Below are 24,621 nucleotides of genomic sequence, written 5' to 3' on the forward strand. Positions count from 1 at the left end.
TTGGGTGTTCTGAAAGGTGCTGTTTTTAAATGAAATGTATTATTATTATTATTATGATTATTATAAAATAGCCCTAATCCAGGTAGTACGTTTGCCTCAATGAATATGCAAGATGCGGCATTTACGCACTATTTGGCAAAGTGGGAGGAGAAATGTAAATAGATTATAATAGCACATACACTGTGATCTGTCAAACCTGGTGACTGCATCTATTATTAATAGATTTCAATTCAAGGCGTAAAGTTAAAGATTTTTTTTCCATTGGCCCATCCATTTTTAACCCGGGCCCACAGTACGTGTGACACAGTACGCGGCTGCATGATAGCCGCTGCTACCTGTCACGCGCTGAGGACAAAGCGCGTACATCCAATCCGCATTGCAGGGACAAAATAAAATTAATAAGATAAGATCCACTGATTGTCACACCCATCTAAGTGGGGCGAAATTTGTTCTCCGCATTTGACCCATCCCCTGAGGGAGCGGTGAGCAGCAACAGCGCCGCGCTCGGGAATCATGTGGTGATCTAACCTCCCAATTCCAACCCTTAATGCTGAGTGTCAAGCAGAGAGGCAATCGGTCCAATTTGTATAGTCTTTGGTATGACCCGGCCGGGAATTGAACCCACGACCTCCCAGTCTCAGGGCAGACACTCTAACCACTCGCCCACTGAGCTGAACCCAAAAAAATAAAAATAAAAAATTTCTAGCCTTATTGGATAAATTCGGCGGGCCGGATTGAAACGCATAATGGGCCGTATTTGGCCCGCGGGCCGGGGTTTGCCCATGTCTGCTCTACAGACAAGTTTCCACTGTGAAAAGCTTGAGAAAAGGAGAGCTACAGTTGTCAGTGCACTTTTTAGCAGGAGAACAGAGACTAATCCATACAGTATTATATGTATATTTTATAATCACAATTTGGATGTGTGGGTCTGCGAACGTATCCTCCACAATAAAGAGTCGTTAATCACTGTTCTCTTGATGAGACTCACAATGAGATGGAGTTGTCTTTAAGCAACTTTAGTGGGTTGATGTTCAGCTCAGCGTCAAAGCATCTTCTGCCCCCCCTATTTTTCTTAACCTATACATACATGTGTTACTCGCCCAGCTTACATTTCGGAATTTTGGCCAAGAAAAATTCCATCTTGGTTTCATCTGATCAAAGCGCATTGAATTTATTATTTTCCTCTATTTATTCTCCGTCAACATACTCTGCTGCCGGTCTCCTCGCTCTTCTAAATATAATATTACCACCTTGTGCTTCTTCCCCTTACAAGACCCATAATTCTTCTGGTCACATGACTCCCCGCAGATGTGCAGTAATCACTGGTTTGGGGCTTCTGGCCACTCGGCTCCCCCCTAGTCCCCCCCTCCCCCTTTGTCTTTATGGCGTGTAAGCACTTAGTCATTTGCGTCATAATGTCATGGTAGGAAACCTTAAAAGCAGTTTATAAAGAGGCCAGTTTAGGATTTTCGGTGAGCGGGCTTGTACAAGAAAAAGACAACATTATTGACCAGGCAGGTTGATGTGCATTCAAAAACGAGAAGAAGCTGATGAAACTTTTATTTTGTTGCATCTTCCTGCCTATTTGTTGGCACTCCAACCAAAGCTAGCGGAATCATTACTACCTTAGCTTACCCTACCTACCTATCTACCTTGAACCATAAAATATAAATACTCATATTCTTATGCCTCAATTTGCTCACAAATGTATTCAGATTTACTCAATTATTATTGTTTAATTTTACAGCCTTAATTTAAATCCATTTATTTTATTTACATTTGACATAACTTCATTGGAAGTGTTGTTTGTGTTTGCACACTTTGGTTGCGTTTATTGAAAATCAAAACCTCTCTGCCATTTATTTTTATGGGTAATGTTTTAAGATTAGTTTATATAATACAGTCATATTTAACTGGGGAATCATAGTTTGCTGTATATTTATGGTTTAAAATGAGAAATTGTAAACTTTGAGGGGGGGGGCATCAATTACTTGGTAACCACGACAGGGCTCTCGGTCCCTTCAGCCAAAGAAAAGAAAGAAAAAAAGAAAAGCAAAATACACTCAGTGAGCGGAAATTTTCATGCTACCTATAAGGCGTGTTTTTTGTTTTTTCACGTCAGTTTCCAATAATTTACTAATGTAAATTTCGTCTGTCTTTACATACTCATTACTAAATCGTCATCTAGTCTAGACTCACTTAGGACTCTTTGATGTGTACACGAAAGAGAAAGACTTTGACATTTTAAGTGACAGTTTTGCTGTCACTAATTGCACCTTTGTAAGATGGAAAAACGAAACGAAACGCGGGGCAAAGCAAAGGCGACCGATACAGCGTGTGATAAATTAGGCTTCACAAGGCTCATCCTTTTGAAGAAAAGTCACATAGCGCCGCTCGGGGGCGAGGGAAAGTTTTCCGAGGAAGGATGACAGCGATATCGCTTGACGAGGTTGTAAAATCTCCAGATGGGGATGAAAAGACGAGCAAAGCGAAGGTGACTGAGAAAAGCGCCCTGATCTCTCCTCTCTGTTCCTACAGCTCAGCTTTGATTTCTATTTTAAGACAAAGCAGCATTTGATTTCATGCAGATCAGGATGTTTGAATGCATGCATGGATAGATGGATTATTGAATTTTTTTTGGGGTGGATAGATAATTGATTAAAGTATTATGCTAATGATGGATGAATGAACATATTGCTGCAGGAATGGATTTTGTTATGGAAAGATGATTTAGAGTGTATGTATATCTGTATATACTTTCCCTGCTTATGTATGTATAACATACTTGATCATCAAATTTGTTTCCTCTTTCGTTGTATTGTTAATAAATCCCGTGGACCTCATACGTGGCCGACTGTGTGAAAAATACTGTTCAGTCACAACATGTGTGTGTGTGCGCGCGCGCGCGTGCTGTCAAATCAGAGAGTGTGTAACGCGTCCGCGTGAAATGTAGGCTAGAGGAAGTTTACGTTCCACACAAATTAGAAAGACTCGGGGCTCAAAGCGGCCGCTCCACAGCGAGCCCAGTCATGTTTTGACAACACCAGCTTCTCTTTTGTCGGCCTTCTGTTTATTTTGCAACCTGCTACTCGGCTGTCAGACACACACACACACACACACACACACACACACACACACACACATACACACACAAAGGCCAAAGGTCAGTGGGTCAGTGGGTCAGTGGGTTGATGTGTGTGTTTATGTCTTGCAGTGTGCGCCCGCAATTCTGATGGGAATTAGTGGAAATAGACAATGAATTGCTGCCCCAACAAGTCTAAATCTAACTAATTACCTCTGCCAAGCACAGAAGTGCAGATGCAGGATGTTGGACTGGGTGATATAGCAAAAACGTGCTCCATTTTTTTAGCAGCCAAGTATGAGGGTGAGCAGTGTATGCGCTTTCAAGTTTGGAAACTGCTAAGGAGGACATTTTTTTTTCACAAATTGATAAAAATGTGATCTCCCAGGCACAAATTTGCCATTTTGATTCATGACAGACCCTTGGCGGAGGTAACTGATTGTGTGCCTTGTGTGTGTCTCCCCAGTCAGGTTTGATCCGCGTGTCTGATCACGAGTATTTGATCTCGCCTCTACCCCAGCATCTGGCCAAACGTCACAACTACAGCGCACCCGACGGTCATCAGCCGCACGTGGTCTACAAACGCTCTGCCGAGCACGTGGTCCGCGAACAAGCCGATGACCCGTCGGGTCGCGGTCCGTCCACGCAGCACCGGGACCACCATCCACATCAGGACCTCCAAAACGGGCTCACAGAAATGCAGCGGCATTTCTGTGGGCGCCGCAAGCAATGTATGTAAGGGAACTTCATTTTCCTTATACTTGAAATTTTGTGAACGTTTTACAGTGGACAGAGGTGGCAAATCCAGTTCCAGAAAGTAAAAACCCTCCCACAGTTTGGCTTTAGCCCCTGATGCTAGCTATCTAACTAGCTATCTAGCTCCCTAGCAGGTAAACAAGCACCATGGGAGCTAGCTAGCTAGCACCCGGGGCTAAGGCCAAACTGTAGCAGGGTTTCTATTTTCTGGACCTGGATTTGCTACCTCTGACACTGGATATAAAAAGTTTACACACCCGTGTTCAAATGGACATATTTTTTTTATATAAAAAAATGGGAACCAAGTTGAATCATTGTAAAACTCTTTCCACTATTAAATTAATGTGACCTTTACCCTGTACAAACCTTTTCAAAAGGGAAAGTATAAATGTGACAATCTTATAACTGTGGATGTGTTCTGAATTAACCATGTAGACAGAATATCTCATGTTAAATAAACATAATAACAAAGATCCCTCATTATACACATTATATGGAATACATTAGCTTGAAAGAAAAAAGTCAAGAACCCTGCTAAGAACAGCTCAAACGGACATGACGACCGCAAATACTCTTCTGGCTGAATGGACCAAAATGCTTCTCATCCTCACAGACGCTCCCAAACCTCCCACTGAGGACCCTTTCCTGATGCCCGATGAGTTTGCCATGCCTGACGACGAGAGCCCAGGAAGGCCAAAGCGGTCCCCTATCGACTCCAACCGGGTGGGAGGTCTGAATGTGGAGACCCTGGTGGTGGCAGACAGGAAGATGCTAGAGAAACACGGCCGGGAGAACGTCACCACCTACGTCCTCACCGTCATGAACATGGTCAGTGTCAAAAAAGGAAGGCAATTGAAGGAGTTTAGCATTTTGGATTGTCTACACCAAACAGTACGGTTCGATTAAAGAACTGGACTATATTACAGCAACTAGAAGCCTGCTAAAAATGTAAGACATTACAGGTCGAATAATTTGGGACCTTTAACCATAGAAACGAACGCAGCAGGGGAAAATAACTGTCATTACATCTCCACGTCATTGACGGATGACCACTTTTTGGCGAGTGCTTTATGATGCAAAGTGGACGTCAACCTGCTTTAGTCGGTGCTCAGTCTTTGTATTTTTACGAGGTGTCATAAAGCACTTGCCGAAATTGCGGAAGCACTTGCCGAAAGGTCTGTCAATGACGGGCCAATGTAACGACTGTTTTGTCCAGCTCTAGAAACTAACAATCTAGTTGCGTAGCTAATCTTCCTTGACCATACTTACACTTACTTACTTAATGACCTAGTTGACCTTACCTCACCATTCACTACCTACCGACTTAAGTATCCCACTGAAGGACGAATTTTGGCAAAGGTTGCGAAATGCGCCCTCCTGTCAAGGGTTCGTTCATAATTTGCAAACGTTCACCTACAATTTTAATGTTTTTTCTTGTTGCAAAGAAATTTGGAACGTGTTAAAAAAAATCCGTGCAAACTGAAAAAAACATTAAGACTGTTTAGAGAACCATTAAAACTGTTTAGAGAATGTTTAGAGAACGTCTGGCTTCGCAAACGTTCGCCCCTCAGTGCGATACAGACTTTATAGATACAGTTTGGATTTTTCAGGACCATTTATATTGGAAATGTAGAAAAATGCACAGTTTATCAAACTGAACCGAATTGTACCACTTGGTGGAAAAGGCAACATGTTCCATTGGTCCGTCTGGCTAAAGTTGTCAGATGAGCAGCAATGTTACTAAGTAGTTTGTTCACATTTATTGTCTTTCAGTCAAAGGACCATTGACTTTGTTTGAATGCCATTTAATCTTACATTGGGATCAGACCAGTCATTATTCCTTACGGGTTGGACGGTACCCGTCCTTTCGTTTTGAAAAATGTGGTTTCGCAGCGCTTTCGGTGGCGCCGGTGGCTTCTTCCCATTCTCCTAAATGCAGCACTTGTTCAATCCATGAGTGCATCATTGACAAAGTCTTTCCACATTTTCGTCTATGGTCGTCCTGTGTGTATTCGGCCGTGACGGCATGCGACCAGGCAAACACACGGTGGTAACCGATTTTAGATTTGGCTCATTTGTTGAGTTAACAGCCACTTTTACCGCTCGTTTTTTTTCTCTCCAGGTTTCCAGTCTTTTCAAAGACGGCACCATCGGGACAGACATCAACATTGTGGTAGTTAGCTTATTGCTACTGGAACAGGACCCGGTGAGTGCACTGGCTCGTACTGTAACTCAACAAATATACAGTAATTCACTGCTATACACAGGGGATAAGGACCAAGCCCAGTTGTGAATAGTGTAAATGTTTGTAATTGACTATATTATTATATTGTGGCATTTTGGTGAATTTCGAAAAGAGCTCAAAAACTGCTATCAGACCAGATTTGCGGTGAATAGCTGAGAATACAGAACAAAAACGGGACTTGGTGAATTAGTGGACAGTCAACCGTGAATATGGGGGCGATTAAGCACTTATTTTTTATTTTTTTACAAGATTGTGCTCATGTATTTCTGCTCTACAAATAACAGCTGGGCCTGACCATCAATCATCACGCTGACCAGTCGCTCAACAGCTTCTGCCAGTGGCAGTCGGGCCTGGTGGGCAAGAGCGGTAAGCGGCACGACCACGCCGTCCTCCTCACTGGGCTGGACATCTGCTCCTGGAAAAACGAGCCCTGCGACACCCTGGGTAAGGCAACTGGCCAAGCCCAACTTCCTGTTCTCCGTTTTTGGTTTTGGTTTGTTTATACACCTGAACGTCGCGGCCAGTTTATGCTGCTGTGCATACACAAGGTTGTTGGGTTTGGTTGCCACGTGCGAGCTGCTGACCCGCTCTTGTTGACGCGTGACTGGAGGGTTCCCGCGAGTGTTCACATTCATAAAAATGCTTGAATTTCAAATGTCGCATGTTCAAAAGTTGGAAAGAGCTTGACGTACTATTGGGCCATGGTTGGGATTTCAAGTATGAAGTTCAAGCCAGAGTCATGGTTTCATGCCAAGAGATTCAAATTCGTGTTTTAAGCAAAGTTTAGGGATTCAAACTTGGCTTTCGAACCATGGTTAAGGTTTCAAGTCAGGGTTTCAAACAAAGCCTAGGGTTTCAAATTAGGTTTTACAGACAGGGTTAGGGTTTCAAGACATGTTTAGGGTTTGAAATCTGTTTTTCAAGCCAGAATTAGCGTATCCATCCATCCATCCATTTTCTATACCACTTATCTTTATTAATGTGGTGGTTGTGCTGGAGGCTATCCAAGCTGACTTTGGGCGAGAGGGGCGGGGTAGACCCTGGACTGGACGCTAGCCAATTACAGCAGTTAGGGTTTAAAGTTAATCAACCCAGGATTCAATTTAGGCATTCAATCCAGGTTTTCAAGCAAGGTTTCAATTAGTTTCAAACTTAAAAAAAAAAAAAAAAAAACTCTGGCGAAAAAAGTATACACACCCTATATGTAATTATTGCATCTTTATTTAATATACCACCTCTTATAGGTAGGGCCTTGGAAGCGTATTGCTTCATTTATCTGGCATGGCATCAAATCCCACTCAGTTACTACTAGTCCTGGATGTTGGCTTTTTTTCCGCCTTTCCCATGTTACCCTCAAGAGATGGATGGATGGACGGATGGAGTGACCTCGGATAATTGCTGGAAAGTCTTAACCGTCCTACCCAGGGAGTCTCCCATGTCTGCTTGGAAGTCATTTGGGTCCAGACTGCGGTCCGAGGCACATTTTCATTCCTGTTATTTTGGTTTGGATCAAAAATGTCTGGACTGCCCAAGCAAGGTGGATGTAGAAGTACTCTTGAGGAACACACATGCACATTGATGCTTGTTTAAGTGGGAAGACAGAAAACAGTCAAAGAGTAAGTAAAGATTAAACCCCGACATCAGCTTCACAGATCAACGAAAGGTTCGGCAGACATGTCTATCATATTGGGACGTAAATATATCCAATCACATCACGATATGATATTATCACGATATGAAGCTCACGATACGATAATTATCACAATATTGTGGGAGGTTGGTGATATTAACTCTTTGACTGCCAAAAACGTTAAATAACGTTTAGTAAAATCCTATGGAGGAGTGCCAAAGACGTTAAAAGACGTTTGTTTCAAAACAGAGGTGAAACTAACCATTTTCTATTGTTGATTACTCAAAAACGGAATAAGGTAGAAACAAACTTTTTTTTCTGATGAAAGATGAGAGTCCAATCTTTCATTTGGTAGTATGTGTGTTTCCTTAGTCCAAACACATAATTTTCTGTGGACCTTGAAATATCAGTCAAAATGCTTAAATCGACTGGCACCCACGGCATCCCTTTTCTGAAAACGTCTGGCAGTCAAAGAGTTAAAAAAAGGTCACAATATTGTAAAAAAAGAAAAAAAAAAGAGCTCATACTAAAAAAAACATCGTCCATAACAACAATGCACCTACAATCTCTAACAACACTTACTATATAATTATTGAGGCACTTACTTTTATTGTGGCAGTTTTAATATTGCGATATCACGATATTGCCATTATCGTTACATCCCTACATCATATTGGGGAAAACAAAAAGTCATAGAGACCCATGCTTGAAATTGAACAGAAGGTTGGACATTTTGGCACGAACAGCACATTTGAGCGAATTCCAGGTCTCCTAATTTAACAAACTCCAACTAGGGAATTTTCAAATGAGCCCCATTCGCAAACAGGCATATTTGGCAGATACTGAATTATGAAGATTTTTTTGTTTACACTATTTAACTTGTTTGGAGCATCAGGGTTTAAGTTTGTCAATTATTCATTATGAGAACGTGGCCAAGGAGCCATTCATCCCCTTGTCTATCCGATGTGACCTTTAAATGTATACTTGTTTTGCTTCTTCCTCATTCTCAGTCATTCTTCTTTCCTTAGGTTTTGCTCCAATCAGCGGCATGTGCAGCAAATACAGGAGCTGCACCATCAATGAGGACACGGGACTGGGCTTGGCGTTCACCATCGCTCACGAATCCGGACACAAGTACGTCTGTTTTGCCTCACAGTGACGACGTTAAGCAGCCAAGTGGAAGAAATTGCGATGGTAAACTGGAAGCAGATGAAGCATCCACGTTATCGACCAAGAGGGGCCTCAAACGCCACACGCAGGGAGACAAACTGGGTTTTGACCCGTCAACATTACCTCCAAATTCGACTGTTTGGGAGAATAGCCCAGGGCAGACGCCGCTCTGTTTGTGTTTGCGTTTCCATCGAGATGCAAGTTTGATTGGTTCAATTGACATTGTGTGTGTGTGTGTGTGTGTGTGTTTTTTTTTTATGGTTAAACTCGTCTGCCTGCCTGGGACTCGCCCAACACAAACCTGGGACATGTTTTCTCCTGCTCTTCACCAGCCTGCTAAAGTGTCAAAAAGGCATGAAAGCGTGTTGAGTCCTGAGATAATGTAAATTGGGGCAGAAATGTAACATTATAATGCAAATATAGTGATATTACCACTTTTTGCATGTTAGGGATCAAGACCAGCTGCGAATAGCAAAAGATTGCTATTAGTAGACGTCCACCCTTCAATAACATAAAACCCCATCCTTGCGCAAAAACTTGAACGCTAATGTAAACCCTAATTGCTTAAACTCTAACAGCAGCTTGAAACCAGTTTGAAACTGGTTTGAAACCCTAATTTGAAACTCTTGTTTGTTTTTTTGCTTCAGTTTCGGGATGATACATGACGGCGAGGGTAACCCATGTCGCAAAACTGAGGGCAACATCATGTCCCCCACCCTTGCCGGAAACAACGGGGTTTTCTCTTGGTCCATATGCAGCCGCCAGTACCTCAGCCGGTTTCTTGGGTAGGCATCATTGTGATCCCACCATCGGTTTGATGGGTTTGTCTACTGCAAATATGATGTCCGATCCTGCGCCCTCCAGGACGACTCAGGCGTCGTGTCTGGTGGACGAGCCCAAGCAGATTGGTCAGTACAATTATCCCGAGAAGCTTCCTGGGCAGCTGTATGATGCAGACACGCAGTGCAAGTGGCAATTCGGCTCCAAGGCGAAGTTGTGCAGCCTTGATTTTGTAAAGGTAAGCTAGAAAAATCTTCGTATCCTGACCTTATCCTCACCCCGCCCAATTTTTCATATTTTGGTTCTTTAATGGTTCCTATGCTAAACGTATTTGAGTCTTTGGTCTGCTGCAAAATTTTATACTCTTTAGCGCTTCCATCTCCCCAAATCAACTCCTTACATTCTGACCCTTTAAAACTTCATCGTTGGTGAATCTGAAGTCATTCCGACAAGTATTCTTGTCTTAAATATTTGGATATTTTGTCTTTAGTAGGATTCTTACCTTTACCAAATAAATGTCCTGAAAACCAAATGTAGACCTTCCTGAACATCACCTCACATTTGCTTAAACTCATCCCTACACAAACCCTACACCTCATGGGGTTTGGTGGCAGAAACGATTCCAAACTTTAAATTTTGGTCTATTAATGGCTCTTCTGGGCAGCACGGTGGCTGACTGGTTAGCACGTCCGCCTCCCAGTGCAGAGGACGTGAGATCGAGTCCGGGCTTCGGCCTTCCTGGGTGGAGTTTGCATGTTCTCCCCGTGCTTGCGTGGGTTTTCACCGGGTACTCCGGTTTCCTCCCACATTCCAAAGACATGCATGGCAGGTTAATTGAACACTCCAAATTGTCCATAGGTGTGATTGTGAGTATGGTTGTTCGTCTCTGTGTGCCCTGCGATTGGCTGGCAACCAGTTCAGGGTGTACCCTGCCTACTGCCCGAAGCCAGCTGGGATAGGCTCCAGCACCCCCGCGACCCTAGTGAGGAAAAGCGGTCAAGAAAATGGATGGATGGATGGATAGTGGCTCTTCTGCTCTTTGAATCTTTGGTTTGGTTTTAGTCTATCACACTTTTAGCAATGTTTTGGCTCGTTAGTGCTTTGCCACCTCTTTAGTGGGTTTTTGCCTTTGCCCTTGCAATCCTCAAGAAAGAATCCTAAAACCAAGTTCAGAATACATCATCTGAACTTAACCTAAATAAGACTTAAAGCCCTTCCCACAAATCTTTGGCTCTTTAGAGCTTCTGTGTTTTTGGTCTTCGGCCTGTTTCTATCCATATCCTTATTATGGTACGTTAGTGGTTCATCTTCTTTTCGGATTGTTGGTCAGCAGCAGAATTCTGTCTACAGACCCTCACAAACTTCACTTTAAAAGAACTTCAAGTTATTCCCACACTATCATCACTGTAATTTTTTTGGTAGGTTCATGGGTCTTCTCCTTTTTTTGGTCTTCTGCATGGTTCCAGCCTTTGCCTCGCCAGTCCCTAAGAAAAATTCTCTGAAACAAAGTCCAGAATCTTCTGAATGTCACACCATGTCATCCTTGTGTTAATCCTATATGGTTTGGTGGTCCTTGGTTCTGCAGATAGGATTCTAGCCTGCCTCTCCCCTTCTAGTCCCTGCGAAAAATCTTTAAAAACAAGACCAAACACTTTTGAACTTCACCTTAAGCCTTTCCCCACATTCGCCTCACTGTTTGCACGGCATAAAAAACAACATCTATAGAATAGTTCTGGAACGATCCCACAAGTCTTTGAGACCATTAGGAACCTCCAGTAATGAGCACCCCTGTCATACAGGATCCAAGTATTGTTGTATTTACAGCGTCAAGCGTCAGTGATGTCTTGCTAAATGGGCACTTTATTAATTGCCATGATCTTAGCCAAAGAGGCCAACCCCCACCTGTGTTTTACTCCTGGTTCGAATTCCCTCAATGGACAAACCTCTTCTACGCCAACCGAGCGCCGTGGGCTAGGTGAAGTCTTTATGTTAGCTGTTATTCACATGGAAATGCTGCTTGGCCTCTAACCGCTGGGAAATAGACTCAAATAAATGGTATAGCTAGCGGATTAGCGCACAACACTTCATTCAAGATGCTTCAAAGGGTGTTTACATGATCATGGCCTGTTAAAAGGATGTTTATTTTTGAAAATAAGGGTGGAGACACGATTTAACTCAGCCTTACACCTGTTATCTGAAGCCCTAACTCTTGCTTGAAACCTAATTTTAAAATCCTAAACCATGTTTAAAACGGTCACCCGATGAATCTCCAACTCTGGCTTTAAACCACAACCCTTTGAAACAATAACATTTATTTTTAACCCTAATCTGAAGACATAACCTGCCTTGGAACCTGAAGTTTAGATCGTAACTTGAAACCCTTACCCTATTTTAACAACCTAATTTGAAACCCTAGTCTAGTCTTCAAACTTTAAAAGATCTAGACATTAAAAATAAAAATGTAATCCTAATTTGAAACCACAATTCATTATTGATTACATAATTTGAAACCCTAACGTGCAATCCTATTTATGCTTTAAAACCCTAATCCAGACGTCAAACCTGTACAACTTGTTTTAAACCCTAAACCACACCCTTAAAACTGCTGGGTCAAAAAAACTAAATAAAATAAAATAAATATTAGTCAAAAACTGGACCGACCCACTACTTGGGCCAATTTGGCCCAACTTTGGGTTAATTAATACAAATCAACCCAAAGTTGGGCCAAATTGACCCAAATAGCGGTTTGGTCAATTGTTTTGGGTTTGAATTTGGGTTATTTTTGACCCAACAGTTTTAAGAGTGCATGCTTAAAACCCTCATTTGAAATCCTATACCTTGTTTGAAACCCTAACCCAGGCTTAAAACCCTCATTTGAAACCCCTACCCAGCCTGGAAGCCCAACTCCCACTGGCCCTCCGTGCCGGTCGCTTGCCCCGAGTCCGGCGCAGCCGGGCTGGCTGCCAGCGTCGGCAGCCTGTCTCCCGATGCGAGGCTCTCCCTCTGTGCTCACTCACTCGCTCCGTTTCTGTATTGTTGGGTCAGATGACACACACAATTATAGCCTGTTTCATTAAAGAAGCGCACTGATTAGGTTTGACGTCCAGGCTTTTTTTAGGGAGGCTCATTGTCGGGCTTATGGTGCAGGGTTGCACCATAAGCCCGACAATGAGCCTCCCTTCTGACGCTGGCAGGGAGCAGCTGATGTGATGGCAAGTAATGAAGTAAAAATACTTTACGATAAAAAATGTTCCGGTATCTGTACTTTATTTGAGTATTTATTTTTTCTGACGCCTTTTAACCTTTAACCCCTCCACTTGTAGACAATTTTCTGTCATTTGTGCTCCTTACTTTGTCAAGTAACGCTTGTTACTTTTTCTTAGATGAAGACAAGTTAATAAACGAGAGAAGCTATTTTGTGTGCCGATACTTTTTTTTCTATTAATTATGAAGTTATCAAAATGAGTATAATTAATATTGAAGAATCATTTTCACCTTTGTACTTTTCAGTTTGCAGTTTTTTCCTTCAATGAATCAGTGCTTTTATTTTGATGAGAATTTTTTTTTTTTAACTCAGGTATCTGTACCTCATACCGAAAAGCAAGCCACCTCTGCCGTTCAAGGAAAAGAACGCCTAGTCATGGTAGACTGCATCTTATCACATCCAGTCCTCTGTTGCGTTTGTGTGTCTCATCTGGCAGGATATCTGCAAGTCGCTGTGGTGTCACCGCACGGGCCAACGATGCGAGACCAAGTTCATGCCTGCCGCCGAGGGCACGAGCTGCGGCCCCGACATGGTGAGTTGTCTCAACTCATGACTAACATTGAATATACTGCATGTAAAAATGTATTTCTTACACATATTATAATCCCTTACACTCTGCTCTATACATATTTGTACACAGGCTTTTAACATTTCATTTTCACATCTGACAATATGTACTGTCATTTCTCGAGAACACCATTTTTTGCAAAAAAATATCAAAGTATTAGAAGTAAAGTATATAACTTATCCAATACAAAATTATTCACAGAACATACATTACTCAATATATGATGAAGAAAATGAGACTCTCAGACTCCGACATTTGTCTCCAATGTTTACAAAACACTACAGACACTTATGTTCATGCTTTATGGTTATGTACTCCGGTTATGTATTTCTGGACTAAAGTCTTAGAAAAACTTTCCGCTATTTTGGACTGTAGGATACCTTTATCTCCAAACTTGTGTTTGCTAGGTGACCTAACAACAACTGACTTACCACATAAACAATTTCCATCTACACTTGTAGCCCTTACTATCGCTAAAAAAACAATTCTTGTTAACTGGAAAAATAAACAAACTCTGAATATCGACCAATGGTCTAACCTCCTCATAAATCACATTTTAATGGAAAAAATATCTGCCTCAAATAAAAACCAAATATCAAAATTTATAGAAACATGGTCTACGTATATAGAATTTTTTAACCTAATTCTGGTTACTTAATTCTGTCTGTTAGCGAGAGCCACTACATCGTGATAACTTACATTGATGTTTTTGCATTTGGCAATTTATTATTGTATTATATTATTAGTATGGGATTTTTTTTTAATGGGCTTTAGGTGAACTGATGATTACACACACACTCGCACGCATGCACGCACACACACACGCACATACACATACTCACCCACATACAAAAAAAAAAAAATATATATATATATATATATATATATATATATATATATATATATATATATATATATATATATATATGTGTGTATATGTATATATATTTATATATATTAAAAAAATAAAAAAAACATTTATTACATTTTTTTAATTTATTTGTTTTTTTTTAAAAAAAAAGGAGAGCAATGATGATGTCAAATCGAATGAACAATACTGAGCTCTCCTGGAAGAAAAAAAAAAAAAAAGAAGTAAAGTATAAGAATTCATATGTTTTGATTGTGGCCAGCGGATTAATTGGTCTGACTACTACTTTTACTACAAAATCCTCTCGCGGGCTGGATTAAACCCCTTTGCTGGCCTGATCGGGCCCACAGCCCACGTGTTTGACACACCTGCCTTATATTTTTCTTTTTCATCTAAGCGGTTAAGAAAATGGATGGATGGATGGATCTAAGAATACCGGGGTGCTGTTTGGCAGCCGTCAGGCTTCCTGTTCTGTTCCCTACAGTAACACAGTAATGTGAATTTCATTGCTCTGTATTCATAACATGACAATGAAATTGATTCCATTCCATTCCATGAAGGTAGAAACCTAGAATTATATGAAAGAAAAGCAGGAAGTATGACAGGAAATAAGGCAGGAAGTAAAAAAGGAAGCGAGTAAAGCCATTAAAAAACATAACTATGCCTTGAAATGATAGCACGATTTGAAACCCTAACTTTAAAGGAGAAGTTTACAACCTCATGTCACTCAATCTGCAATCAAACTAGTTCACCATCCTACTTTCTCCATCGTCAAGCCAAGACCATGACGCTCACTGATTGATTTCTATTGCCTTACATCAGTGGTGCTGGCGCGGCCAGTGTGTCAAATATGGGGAGCACGGCCCCAAGGCGGTCCATGGCCAGTGGTCGCCCTGGTCCCAGTGGTCGGAGTGTTCCAGAACCTGCGGTGGTGGGGTCATGTACAGGGAGCGCTCCTGCACCAGTCCACGGTAAACACACACACGCACGCGCACACACACACACGCACACACACACACACACACACACACACGCGCACAGAGTCATCTGACAGTCCAGACAGCAAGACAATCTCTCCCCATGCTCCAGACAAGGGTGGGGCAAAACCTCTTAAAAACGGAGCTTTTTGCTGCCAACGTCCCGCATGGCTGCTCGCTCGCACAAACGTAATGCCGCGCATCCCACGGTGCCCGACATCTCTGTTCGTGCGTCTTCACATGAACGCACAGTTTGCTCTTTTCTTTTCCAAGGACATTGGAGCCTTGTGGAGTTGAGTTATCCGAATTTCGGTGTTTTATGGCTAGGGTTCATCAAAAAGGGTTCATCATACTGTATAGTGTCACCCAAAGTATGAGGTTTTGATTTTGGTAGCAATGACACGAAAAATGTTTGTTTTTGAAAGATCCATGGAAATAGCTAAGGCCGCTTCATATAAAAATGGCAGACTTCCTGTTTTCTTTCCGGCATGGGTTCTTGGGGCTTTATTATTTGGAGTGTTCTCATGGTGGACACCCATTCCACATTTCATGTTACTAAATGGACCTGGCTTTGGTGGCTAATTGAAAGAATAATTCTTAATAAAATGGCCCAAATGACCATTAAACGGCTTCTTCAAACCAAAATGGCTGACTTTCTTCTTGTTTTGGACAAAGCATGGGTTCTTGAGAATTTTTGCCGGTCAGCTCATGATAGACACGCCTGTCAAATTTCATGTTTCACTTAACCAGGATTTAGGAAATACATATTCCCAAAAATTCCATGGCAAACCAATTTTTGGGAATCATGCCTGCTCGCTCATACGAGTCATTTGCTCCGCAATGTACAACCGTGGGGGATAGATAAATAGATAGATGGTGGAACTAATGGGCGCCATTTGGCTAGTTGGACTCTTGGCTGATGAACATGAAGCAATGGTCAAAACAAATTTTATGGTCGGCAGCACTTTTTTTTTTTACTCATGCACTTGTGTTTCGTCAAGCACACACACATTTTCTTTAGTTTAATTGAAATGGTAGGCAGGTGGGATGAGGGTTATGTATGGCTGGTGTGGGGTACAATATTTCAATTGGCTTTGTTTAGTCTTAGTGAAAAAAATTTTCCCCTTCTTCTACAATGTTTTTTTCTAACATTTGTGTTTCATCAGGCATAGATGAAATTTGTAAGTAGATTAGTAGGTGGCGTTGTGGATGGCCAGATAGATCATATGTACATTGGCTAGCTAGCTAGCTAGCTAATGTATATATGATAGCTAGCTAGATAGATAGATAGATAGATAGATAGATAGATAGATAGATAGATAGATAGATAGATAGATAGATAGATAGATGAGAGTAAAATGTAAATCAGAAAAAAACAGAAGATGTTTTGACAATAAAATATTAGCGCAACATCTGAAGAGGCTTGCCAGTGCTAATGAACAGTTTCCCCGTACATCATTCTGGCTTTACAAAGTTTTCAGCAGTCTCCCTCTCCCTTTACAAACACACAACGAGGTTAGTTTAAATATTTGGACCGTTCACTTCACTGGGCTCATCAGCGCTTACTTAACAGCCAGGCAGACACGGGCGCACTTGGCCCGTCTCTTAATCCCTCTCGCCGGGAGATCAAAGATGTTTTCTGCTCATATGATACACGTTACGCATACGCCACGTTCGGCAGAGCAAGAAGGACCCACGCAGGAGGCCCTTCGCAAGCAGGTTAGCTGTCTAGTTCGTTTAGCATTCCTGCGCCAGTGAGAGAGGCACTTTTACAGCAGCTTCTGCTACTATGAGTTACGGGGTCAGTGGGACACGGGGAGGGAAAGTTGTTAGGTAATATTAATAGGGATGCACGATAATGCTATTTTCAACCGATACTGATAAACCAATAATATCAGCTTTTATCTTCCTTTTATAGTTTTTTAAACCAGGTTTTTGTACCTGTCTAGTTCAAATGTCAATACTGTAGTGCATGAACAGACCATAGCATCCATGGAGACAAGCTAGCTAGGATACAGAAGATCTCAGTTGCATCTTAGTGATCACCGTGCAGTAGTGAACTCATTCAACTGTTTGCATCTGTGTGACTGGACCACTGTTAATCTTAGTGATTAATTTGGCAGGGCCCCTATCCTTCAAATCGGACCACAACCAGATGGATTAGCCTGAATCTATTTGCCTGTCGCTAATGTCATTCACACCCCACAAGCTGCTTCAAATCAACAGCTTTGCTTTCCTACCAAAATGATGTTAAGACCAGCACAAAGTACGTAAAAGTATTGCTATCTGTGGACTTGGAATGGTAATGCTAAAAGCAATGCTAACAACATAGCCTTGTGCATCACTTAACTGTGTGTGTCTTCATCTGTAGGCAAAGAGAAAAAAAAACATTTAAGAATGAGAATTCTTGTTGCAACATGTTCACATGTAGCTGATAGAAGAGCAAAGTTTTTTTGTTGTAAAGTCTGCTTAATAGTGTTCTCTTCATTTTGTAAAGGGATTTCCATCCCATTGACCCACTCGTGAAATACCTTTGAACTTGACCCGCTGTACACTTTTGCCTCAGTGCCGCGGCCAAATTTATCTTCATTGAGCGTCTTCTTCTGGGCAGATTAAAGCCCTTGTAGTAGCTGCTCCAAAGGCGGAAAATGAATCTTCTCGCTTTACCCCCACGTCCTCCACCTGCCTCCTCGCTCTGCCGTCCCCCCACACCCTTGGACCACCTGCCAGATCAAACGCGGTCCACCCTAATCCTCGCCAACAAGGCTGGGCGATTAGGGTCACAATCTTGACCTGGTTTTGACGCTGCACATTTTGTCACACACTCGATGTAAAGAGGAATGTAAAGGCTGAGTGCTGCTCGGTTCGGACTAGTGTGGGTAAGCCCTCGACTCTTCATAAGGAAGGTTCTGCAGGTGAAGACCAAGCAGCAAAACCTGTTTCTGGGCAGATGTAGTGATCTTGTGATGGTTTCCTCCCCCCAAACAATTGAGGTTTCACTGTAGTTTGGAATTTAAGCTTTCATTTCATTTTTTTTTTAAGAACAGTGACCACGGTGACCACACCGTGAGTTTGGCCTCATCCTGAAGCACGAAGCAGCAGCCCGAGGGCTGCGTCAGTGTAGGGGTGTCGTTGCGGAAGGGAGGCTGAAACTCAAGCTAAACAATCTGGCTCATGTCTTGTTTTCGAAGAACATTGACACCTGGTGATCACATGATCACGGACGAAGGCTGTAGAAGAAAAAAGTCAAAATGTTACGGGGGAATTCCGGGATGCAAACTGCACTGCGGACCCTCGCCATAAGCACATGGCCATATGCGATCATCTACAGTAACAGGATGACGCTTGTGAAGACGTACAGTATATACCCGCAACCTCCCTCCAACGCGATCCCATCACTCCTCCGTTAAATGGAATCCAGGATGATTTTGCTTCATTTCACACCACACTTGTTTCCTCGGTATTCCTGTCCTCCCGTTGGGTTTCTGTTTCTAGTCAGCATTCTTTAGTACCCTCGCCAAGTTGTGCAGAATTACTGTTTTTATGAGATCAGCAGGATTCTTCCGGGTCCACGCACGGCATACCCTCTTTGGTAACTAGCGTAAATAGCTAAAGTCAATTTTCTCTGTTGGTGGTCCTGCCGGAATGCCCGAATTTGAAACCTGTAGGAAACCCGAAGCTTGCTTAAATGTCTTAAAGCTTTCTCCAACGTGATTAGTTAGATAATGTTATGGTATGTTACTGCTCTTCAGTTGTGTTCACATTCAAATTTCTCTTGACAATTTTCTTCCGACCGTTCTATTAGATAAGAAGCGTCGTCAGTTTACGACAGAGTTCTGTTCCTACTGTGACATTGTAACCTACTTCTCTACCCTTGAGGGTATTTCATTTCCGCAGTCTATCAGTAACATACGCTAATGATGCATTAACCCATTAAGGCCTACAGCGTCTGACAAAACATGCATGTAAAACCTATGACCCCGAAAAAAAGTTTGCCTGGAAATCCAACAATATTGTCAATGCCTACTAAATAATTGATATCACGGCTCCTGAAGCAGATAGAAACATAATTCCCCAAAAATTCAGAGCTTACTGTATTATTATAAAACTTCAATATATATATACGTATATATATTTTTTTTAAATCAACAAACAACTGTGTCACATCTGCGGGTTTATTTACCTTCAACACTGGAGCGCAGTTGTAACAAAACAAAATGACTTATCCGCTCTCCTGGCTTTAAAGGTAGATAAGCATATTTCTTAACAATATGTCACTGTCGACTCGTTACACTGATTCGAAGTCCTCTCGCGCCGTCGTCCAACTGCGTCATTTATTTCATTACCCCCGCGAATCTACGTCAGCCATGAATGCTGGAATAAAATTCCAAGACATGCTACCAGGCCCACGTCACCCTCTTGTGTATATTCTGATGCATTTCGTCGGCTAAGAGATCGAGAATTGGTCCAAACAAAATAAAATGACGTGTCCGCACTCCCGGCTTCAATGGTAGAAATGCGGTAATGCGCTCCCGGCATAGTTTTTTGAAAAACACTTCTAGACCATCGATATAAAACAATCCAATGAAAAACATTCAAGAACACGGACCACTTATTCTTATGCCACTGCAAATTAGTTAATTGTGTGCCTTTCCGAAAACTCGGTTGGGGCTTTTCCAAAACCGAAAAGAATCTCCAGTACTAATTTTTTGACCGAGGTATCTGAGGGCAAATGACAATATACTAGTTCTTCAACATGTTGACTAATTTGGACCATTTTCAATCCATTTGAACAATTTTTCCTTGTGTCTTCTAGGCCGCAGCATAACGGCAAATTCTGCAATGGCCCCGGCCGCCACAACCAGCTGTGCAACAGCCGCCCGTGTCCGCACAACAGCGTGGATTTCCGGACGCAGCAGTGCGCCGAGCACAACAGCAAACCCTTCCGGGGCTGGTACTACAAGTGGAAGCCGTACACCAAAGTGGACGGTAATGTTGGAAGCTTGAATTCAATACGTCGTAGAGTGTAGGGCTTGGCGATGACTCCATTTTATTAAGAAATTTCAATGTATGTTTGGTGACTTGTGTCAACACAGAAGTACAATGTTTGCTTAGCAGTAAAAAAAATAAATAAAATGGATTAGTGGATGTTTCTGGAGAAGTTAATAATATTAATGCTATGTAAACTTGCTGGGAACATTTTTTTTTTCAAAGCTTGTTTCAGGGATGTGATTTTTCCGCTAATTCACGGAATTCCGCTTTTTTTTATCTCCCCCCCCAAAAAAAAATTTCGATTTTTTTTATTTTTTTATTTTTTATTTTTAAGTAGTTCATTGTGTATGCACATGACTCCGACAGATAACATCTTCTGCTATAACAAAGACATTTGTGGTATGCTCTAATATGAGTTACTTTTCATTTGGTCATGATACAATTATTTGTTCATGAAATTTGAACTCTTCAACATTATTTATGTGTTAACTTAGTAATCACATTAGTTAGATATGATGATATTCTCAGTGATAGTTTTTAAAAGCAAAGGCAGTCCAATGTTTTTGAATGTGACTGATTTTGAGTTGACTAAAACTGCCATTTTATATGGGATAGTTCAATATACATTGAAAATTTATGCTGTTGTTTTGTCTATTTCTTTGTCATGTGAGTGCATTGAAAGTACTTAAAAACACAGAAAACCCATGAGCTCCGGGGCCCTTGTCCCCCCACCAGGGCACTGCCCTGGACCTAGCTGGGTGCCAGCGGCCCCCAGACCCCCGGCTAAATTTTCAGATAATTTCACTTTGGTCAAATCACATCCCTGTTGTTTGGTATAATGAGAAAAAAATCAAATCCCAGAAGGGAGCAAAACATGTATTCAATATCTCAATTTGAGATTTTACTGTACATTACGTCCTTATTACCCCGCGCCAGTAGAGTGTTTTCAGTCCGGTCATGGTTGGTCTGTCCAATGTTAAGTACTTCTCTTAATTTGTTCCCGGTAATTGAATCCTTGGGAATATTTTCAACATAAAGCACAAGAGCTGCAATCCGGTTGGCCGGCGCGGCTCCTCTTAAACACACAAAGGAGCACGTATTGCTGCCGATGAGCTTTGTCTGCTCTTAATTCACTTGATCTTCTGTATCCCAGCCCAAATCCCTTTAATGAGATTTTTTTTCCCTGCCATGCTCAAAGCTCCTTTTACTGCTTCCGTGGCCCAAAAAGTTTGAGGAAGGGAGCACTCGGTGTAATACGTATTGGATGCAGGGGTGGGAAGTAACAAAGTACACAATGAGTTGCCGTCCTGCATGAAGTAACGATGCTTGCTAGGGTGAAGACAAAACATCTTTGAAGACAACCACAACAGTCCGGTTCAAATTGATTTCATGCCTTGAGAGCAAAGTACCAAGTTGTCAAAAATGGATACGGTCGGTAACTGTGAAAATACTGTATAACAATGAAAATTGATTGTTAATACTTTTACCAATCTGTTTTCACACACGCACTGTGAGAACTTTTGCCACCTCTGATGGGAGGCATGCAGCCACTTGCAACACTTCGACACACTGGGAAAAGATTCGATAAAGGAGAGGGAAGGAAAAAAAGGGGTGGGGCTGTGGGGTGCGAGTAGTGCGGTGAAGGACAGCGATCTGTTTGGCCGGCGTCCCAGGTCTGTTTAAGCTCTTGATGAATGGGAGGTTATGTAGGGAGGAACATTGTAAACTGCTTTGGGAAGTGAGGGCCAAGTCACCTTCGCCGTCATCTGCTGAGACTTGTCTGTGATTCGAGCCAAGGAAGAAATCCCCCGAGAGACTTCATCGTCAGTCTTTGCCAGTTCAGACCGCGCAATGTCAGTTAAGGCGAAAAGGCCATATGTACTGTTTCACTATTGGGTTACGCAAAATTATGCAATATACTAGTGGAAAATCTCGCACACAAAAAATCCACACATTTTTTTGAATGTTTAAAAAAATATATTTTTAGTCTTTTATTTATGACCACTAATGTCATTAGGATTTTCAATAATTTTTTGTGAAAAATTTCTACTTTTTTGAAAAATGTTCACACGTTTTGACCATTTTCACTATTATTTAAAAAATGTTCAATATTTTTTTTTCCCTACAAGTTTTTCCCTCTTTTTTTTTGACCATTTTCATTCTTCTTCTTCTTCTTTTCCCCAATTTAATTCAAACCAATATATATTTTTTTTAAATATCCTTTGACTTATTATTATTATTATTATTATTATTATTATTATTATTATTATTATTATTACTATTCATGTTTATTTTTTTGCCAATTTTTCACATTGGGGTTTTGGTTTTGGTGCGTTCCACATATCGTTTTAAAAGTTTTTCCCACATTTTTAAAGCTATTTCTTTCATTGGAAGGAACAGTACTCTATGAAAATGTTTGGCCTTGGCAGAGTTCTTTGCTTGATTGCTTACCAGTCTTATTTGAGTAACTTTTTCTTTACAGATGAAGACGTCTGTAAATTGTACTGCACGGCCGAGGACTTTGACTTCTTCTTCGCCATGTCCGGCAAGGTCAAAGATGGCACCTCCTGCTCCGACCACAAAGGCGATGTTTGTATTGACGGCGTGTGTGAGGTACAAAAGTCTCTACTAATGATTCTGAATGGTTTCAAATGAAAAGAAAATAAACTTTTGAAGTTTTTGAAGATACAAGCCCTCATTAGATCACTTTTTTGCTTTGACATTGCGATACAAGTGTCATCAAAAAAGAGATTCTCTTTTAAAAAACCTCTTTGAAACTTTTTTGTTGGTGTTTATTTGGGGTATTTATCTTTTGTTCATTTTTTGATAGTTCCTTACTTTTGTTGTTGTTGACAAGTTTGGTACACATTTCTAACTAATATCAGCCATTCTAATAGAATTGTGTTGAGTGTGTGGGGAAGGTCTGAAAGTCTCTATCAGTGATACATAATGGCATGATTCCCTTAAAAAAAAAAAAGAGGCATATAATGTAGTAGGCCAGTCCACAGTGTGACCGCTGTTCAATCCCTTTCGTCCCACTTTGACTTAAGCGTCATTTTTTCGCCGACTTTGGTAGACCTCAAGTGTCACCTTTCAGCAGCCGTCAAGAGTGCATTTCCAAACAATCATTTCAAAACTCTGACCATGATCTTAACCCAATTGTCTTGTGGTCCAACCCAAACCGACGCGTTGACACTTATTTTGTCCCATTTCCACACATGCTTGTTGCTTTTGGTGGGCCACCAAGAATTGGCTTTAATTGGCACCGACTTGAATTGCATGTGAAGTTCAGTGTATTTATAGTCATTGTGGCGTGCGTACTGTACCGGGGCGAAGCGTATATGCGGCAATGTGATCTCCCAATTTGGATGCGGTGCATGTGAATTAGCGTCATTGAAATAAATAATTTCAGCTGTGTGTCGATCTCCATGGAGAGGTTTAAGGCGAGTGATTGGATTGAGCAGAGGAACGGCTCGAAAGCTCAGTGTCAGTTTACGGTTTTTATCTGATTGTTTTTATTTATTTATTTAAAGGCCATTAGAAACAGCTGGCTTGGATTGCATCTTAATTTGCAACCCTGAAATCGCTTCATGCAATCTGAATGCTTTTTTTCTTCGCATAATTAAGAGAAATGTTAAACTCTCATTAGTTATCATGTAATTGTGTTTCTTGGTTGTTTTCTTTAACCACTATTTTTATGGTATTTGCTACCCAATTTTTGACCATATTTACAAATTTGGAAGGAATTTTTCACTCGTTTTTGATGATTCTTTGCTTATTTTGTCACTCTATTTTTATTACTTTTCAAATTTTGCATTTATTTTTTGGACAAGTATTCACTCTTTTTCCACTGTATTTTGGGCACTTTTTTTTTAGGACAAAATGTCTTCATTTATTATTATATTTTTTATTTATTTATTGTTATTATTATTTTGTGTGTGTGTGTGTGTGTGCCATTTTGTTTAACTTTTAACAAATGTTCACTCATTTAAACCTTTTGGTAATTGCCCCCCTTTTGGTTTTAACAATTTCACTCATTCTGAGGTTTTTTATGCTGGTATATTTAAGCTTATATTTATTTCTGGTTTATTCATCAATATATAGTTTTGGACAATTTTCACTTTCACAAATCCTTTAAATAACATGCACCCATGGATAATGCCCCCTTCTACTTTCAATTATTGTATACAGTATAACACATATTGAGTTAACATTGTGAATGAAATGCGCTATTAATCAGTGATTTGTTTTTTTGTCTTGTTTTTTTGGACTAGGTACTGGTAAATGT

The 24,621-nt window shown here is 41.1% G+C and overlaps 1 protein-coding gene across 2 annotated transcripts in view; it reads left to right on the forward strand.

Annotated features, from left to right (window-relative positions):
• The window catches only part of adamts18 (ADAM metallopeptidase with thrombospondin type 1 motif, 18), a 58,454-nt gene that overhangs the window by 9,260 nt on the left and 24,573 nt on the right, over positions 1–24,621 (forward strand). Inside the window, exons 4-14 of one of the 2 annotated variants that reach the window (XM_077564746.1) lie at positions 3,549–3,813; positions 4,452–4,666; positions 5,961–6,044; positions 6,368–6,527; positions 8,742–8,847; positions 9,531–9,668; positions 9,748–9,901; positions 13,365–13,460; positions 15,187–15,335; positions 20,158–20,330; positions 22,816–22,946. In XM_077564746.1, coding sequence (XP_077420872.1) covers positions 3,549–3,813; positions 4,452–4,666; positions 5,961–6,044; positions 6,368–6,527; positions 8,742–8,847; positions 9,531–9,668; positions 9,748–9,901; positions 13,365–13,460; positions 15,187–15,335; positions 20,158–20,330; positions 22,816–22,946 — 1,671 coding nt within the window. Of the gene's footprint in view, positions 1–3,548; positions 3,818–4,451; positions 4,667–5,960; positions 6,045–6,367; positions 6,528–8,741; positions 8,848–9,530; positions 9,669–9,747; positions 9,902–13,364; positions 13,461–15,186; positions 15,336–20,157; positions 20,331–22,815; positions 22,947–24,621 lie in introns of those variants that run through there. The other variant, XM_077564747.1, reaches the window with a different exon arrangement.

This window comes from Vanacampus margaritifer, chromosome 4 (assembly GCF_051991255.1).
Source record: "Vanacampus margaritifer isolate UIUO_Vmar chromosome 4, RoL_Vmar_1.0, whole genome shotgun sequence".
NCBI lineage: Eukaryota > Metazoa > Chordata > Actinopteri > Syngnathiformes > Syngnathidae > Vanacampus > Vanacampus margaritifer.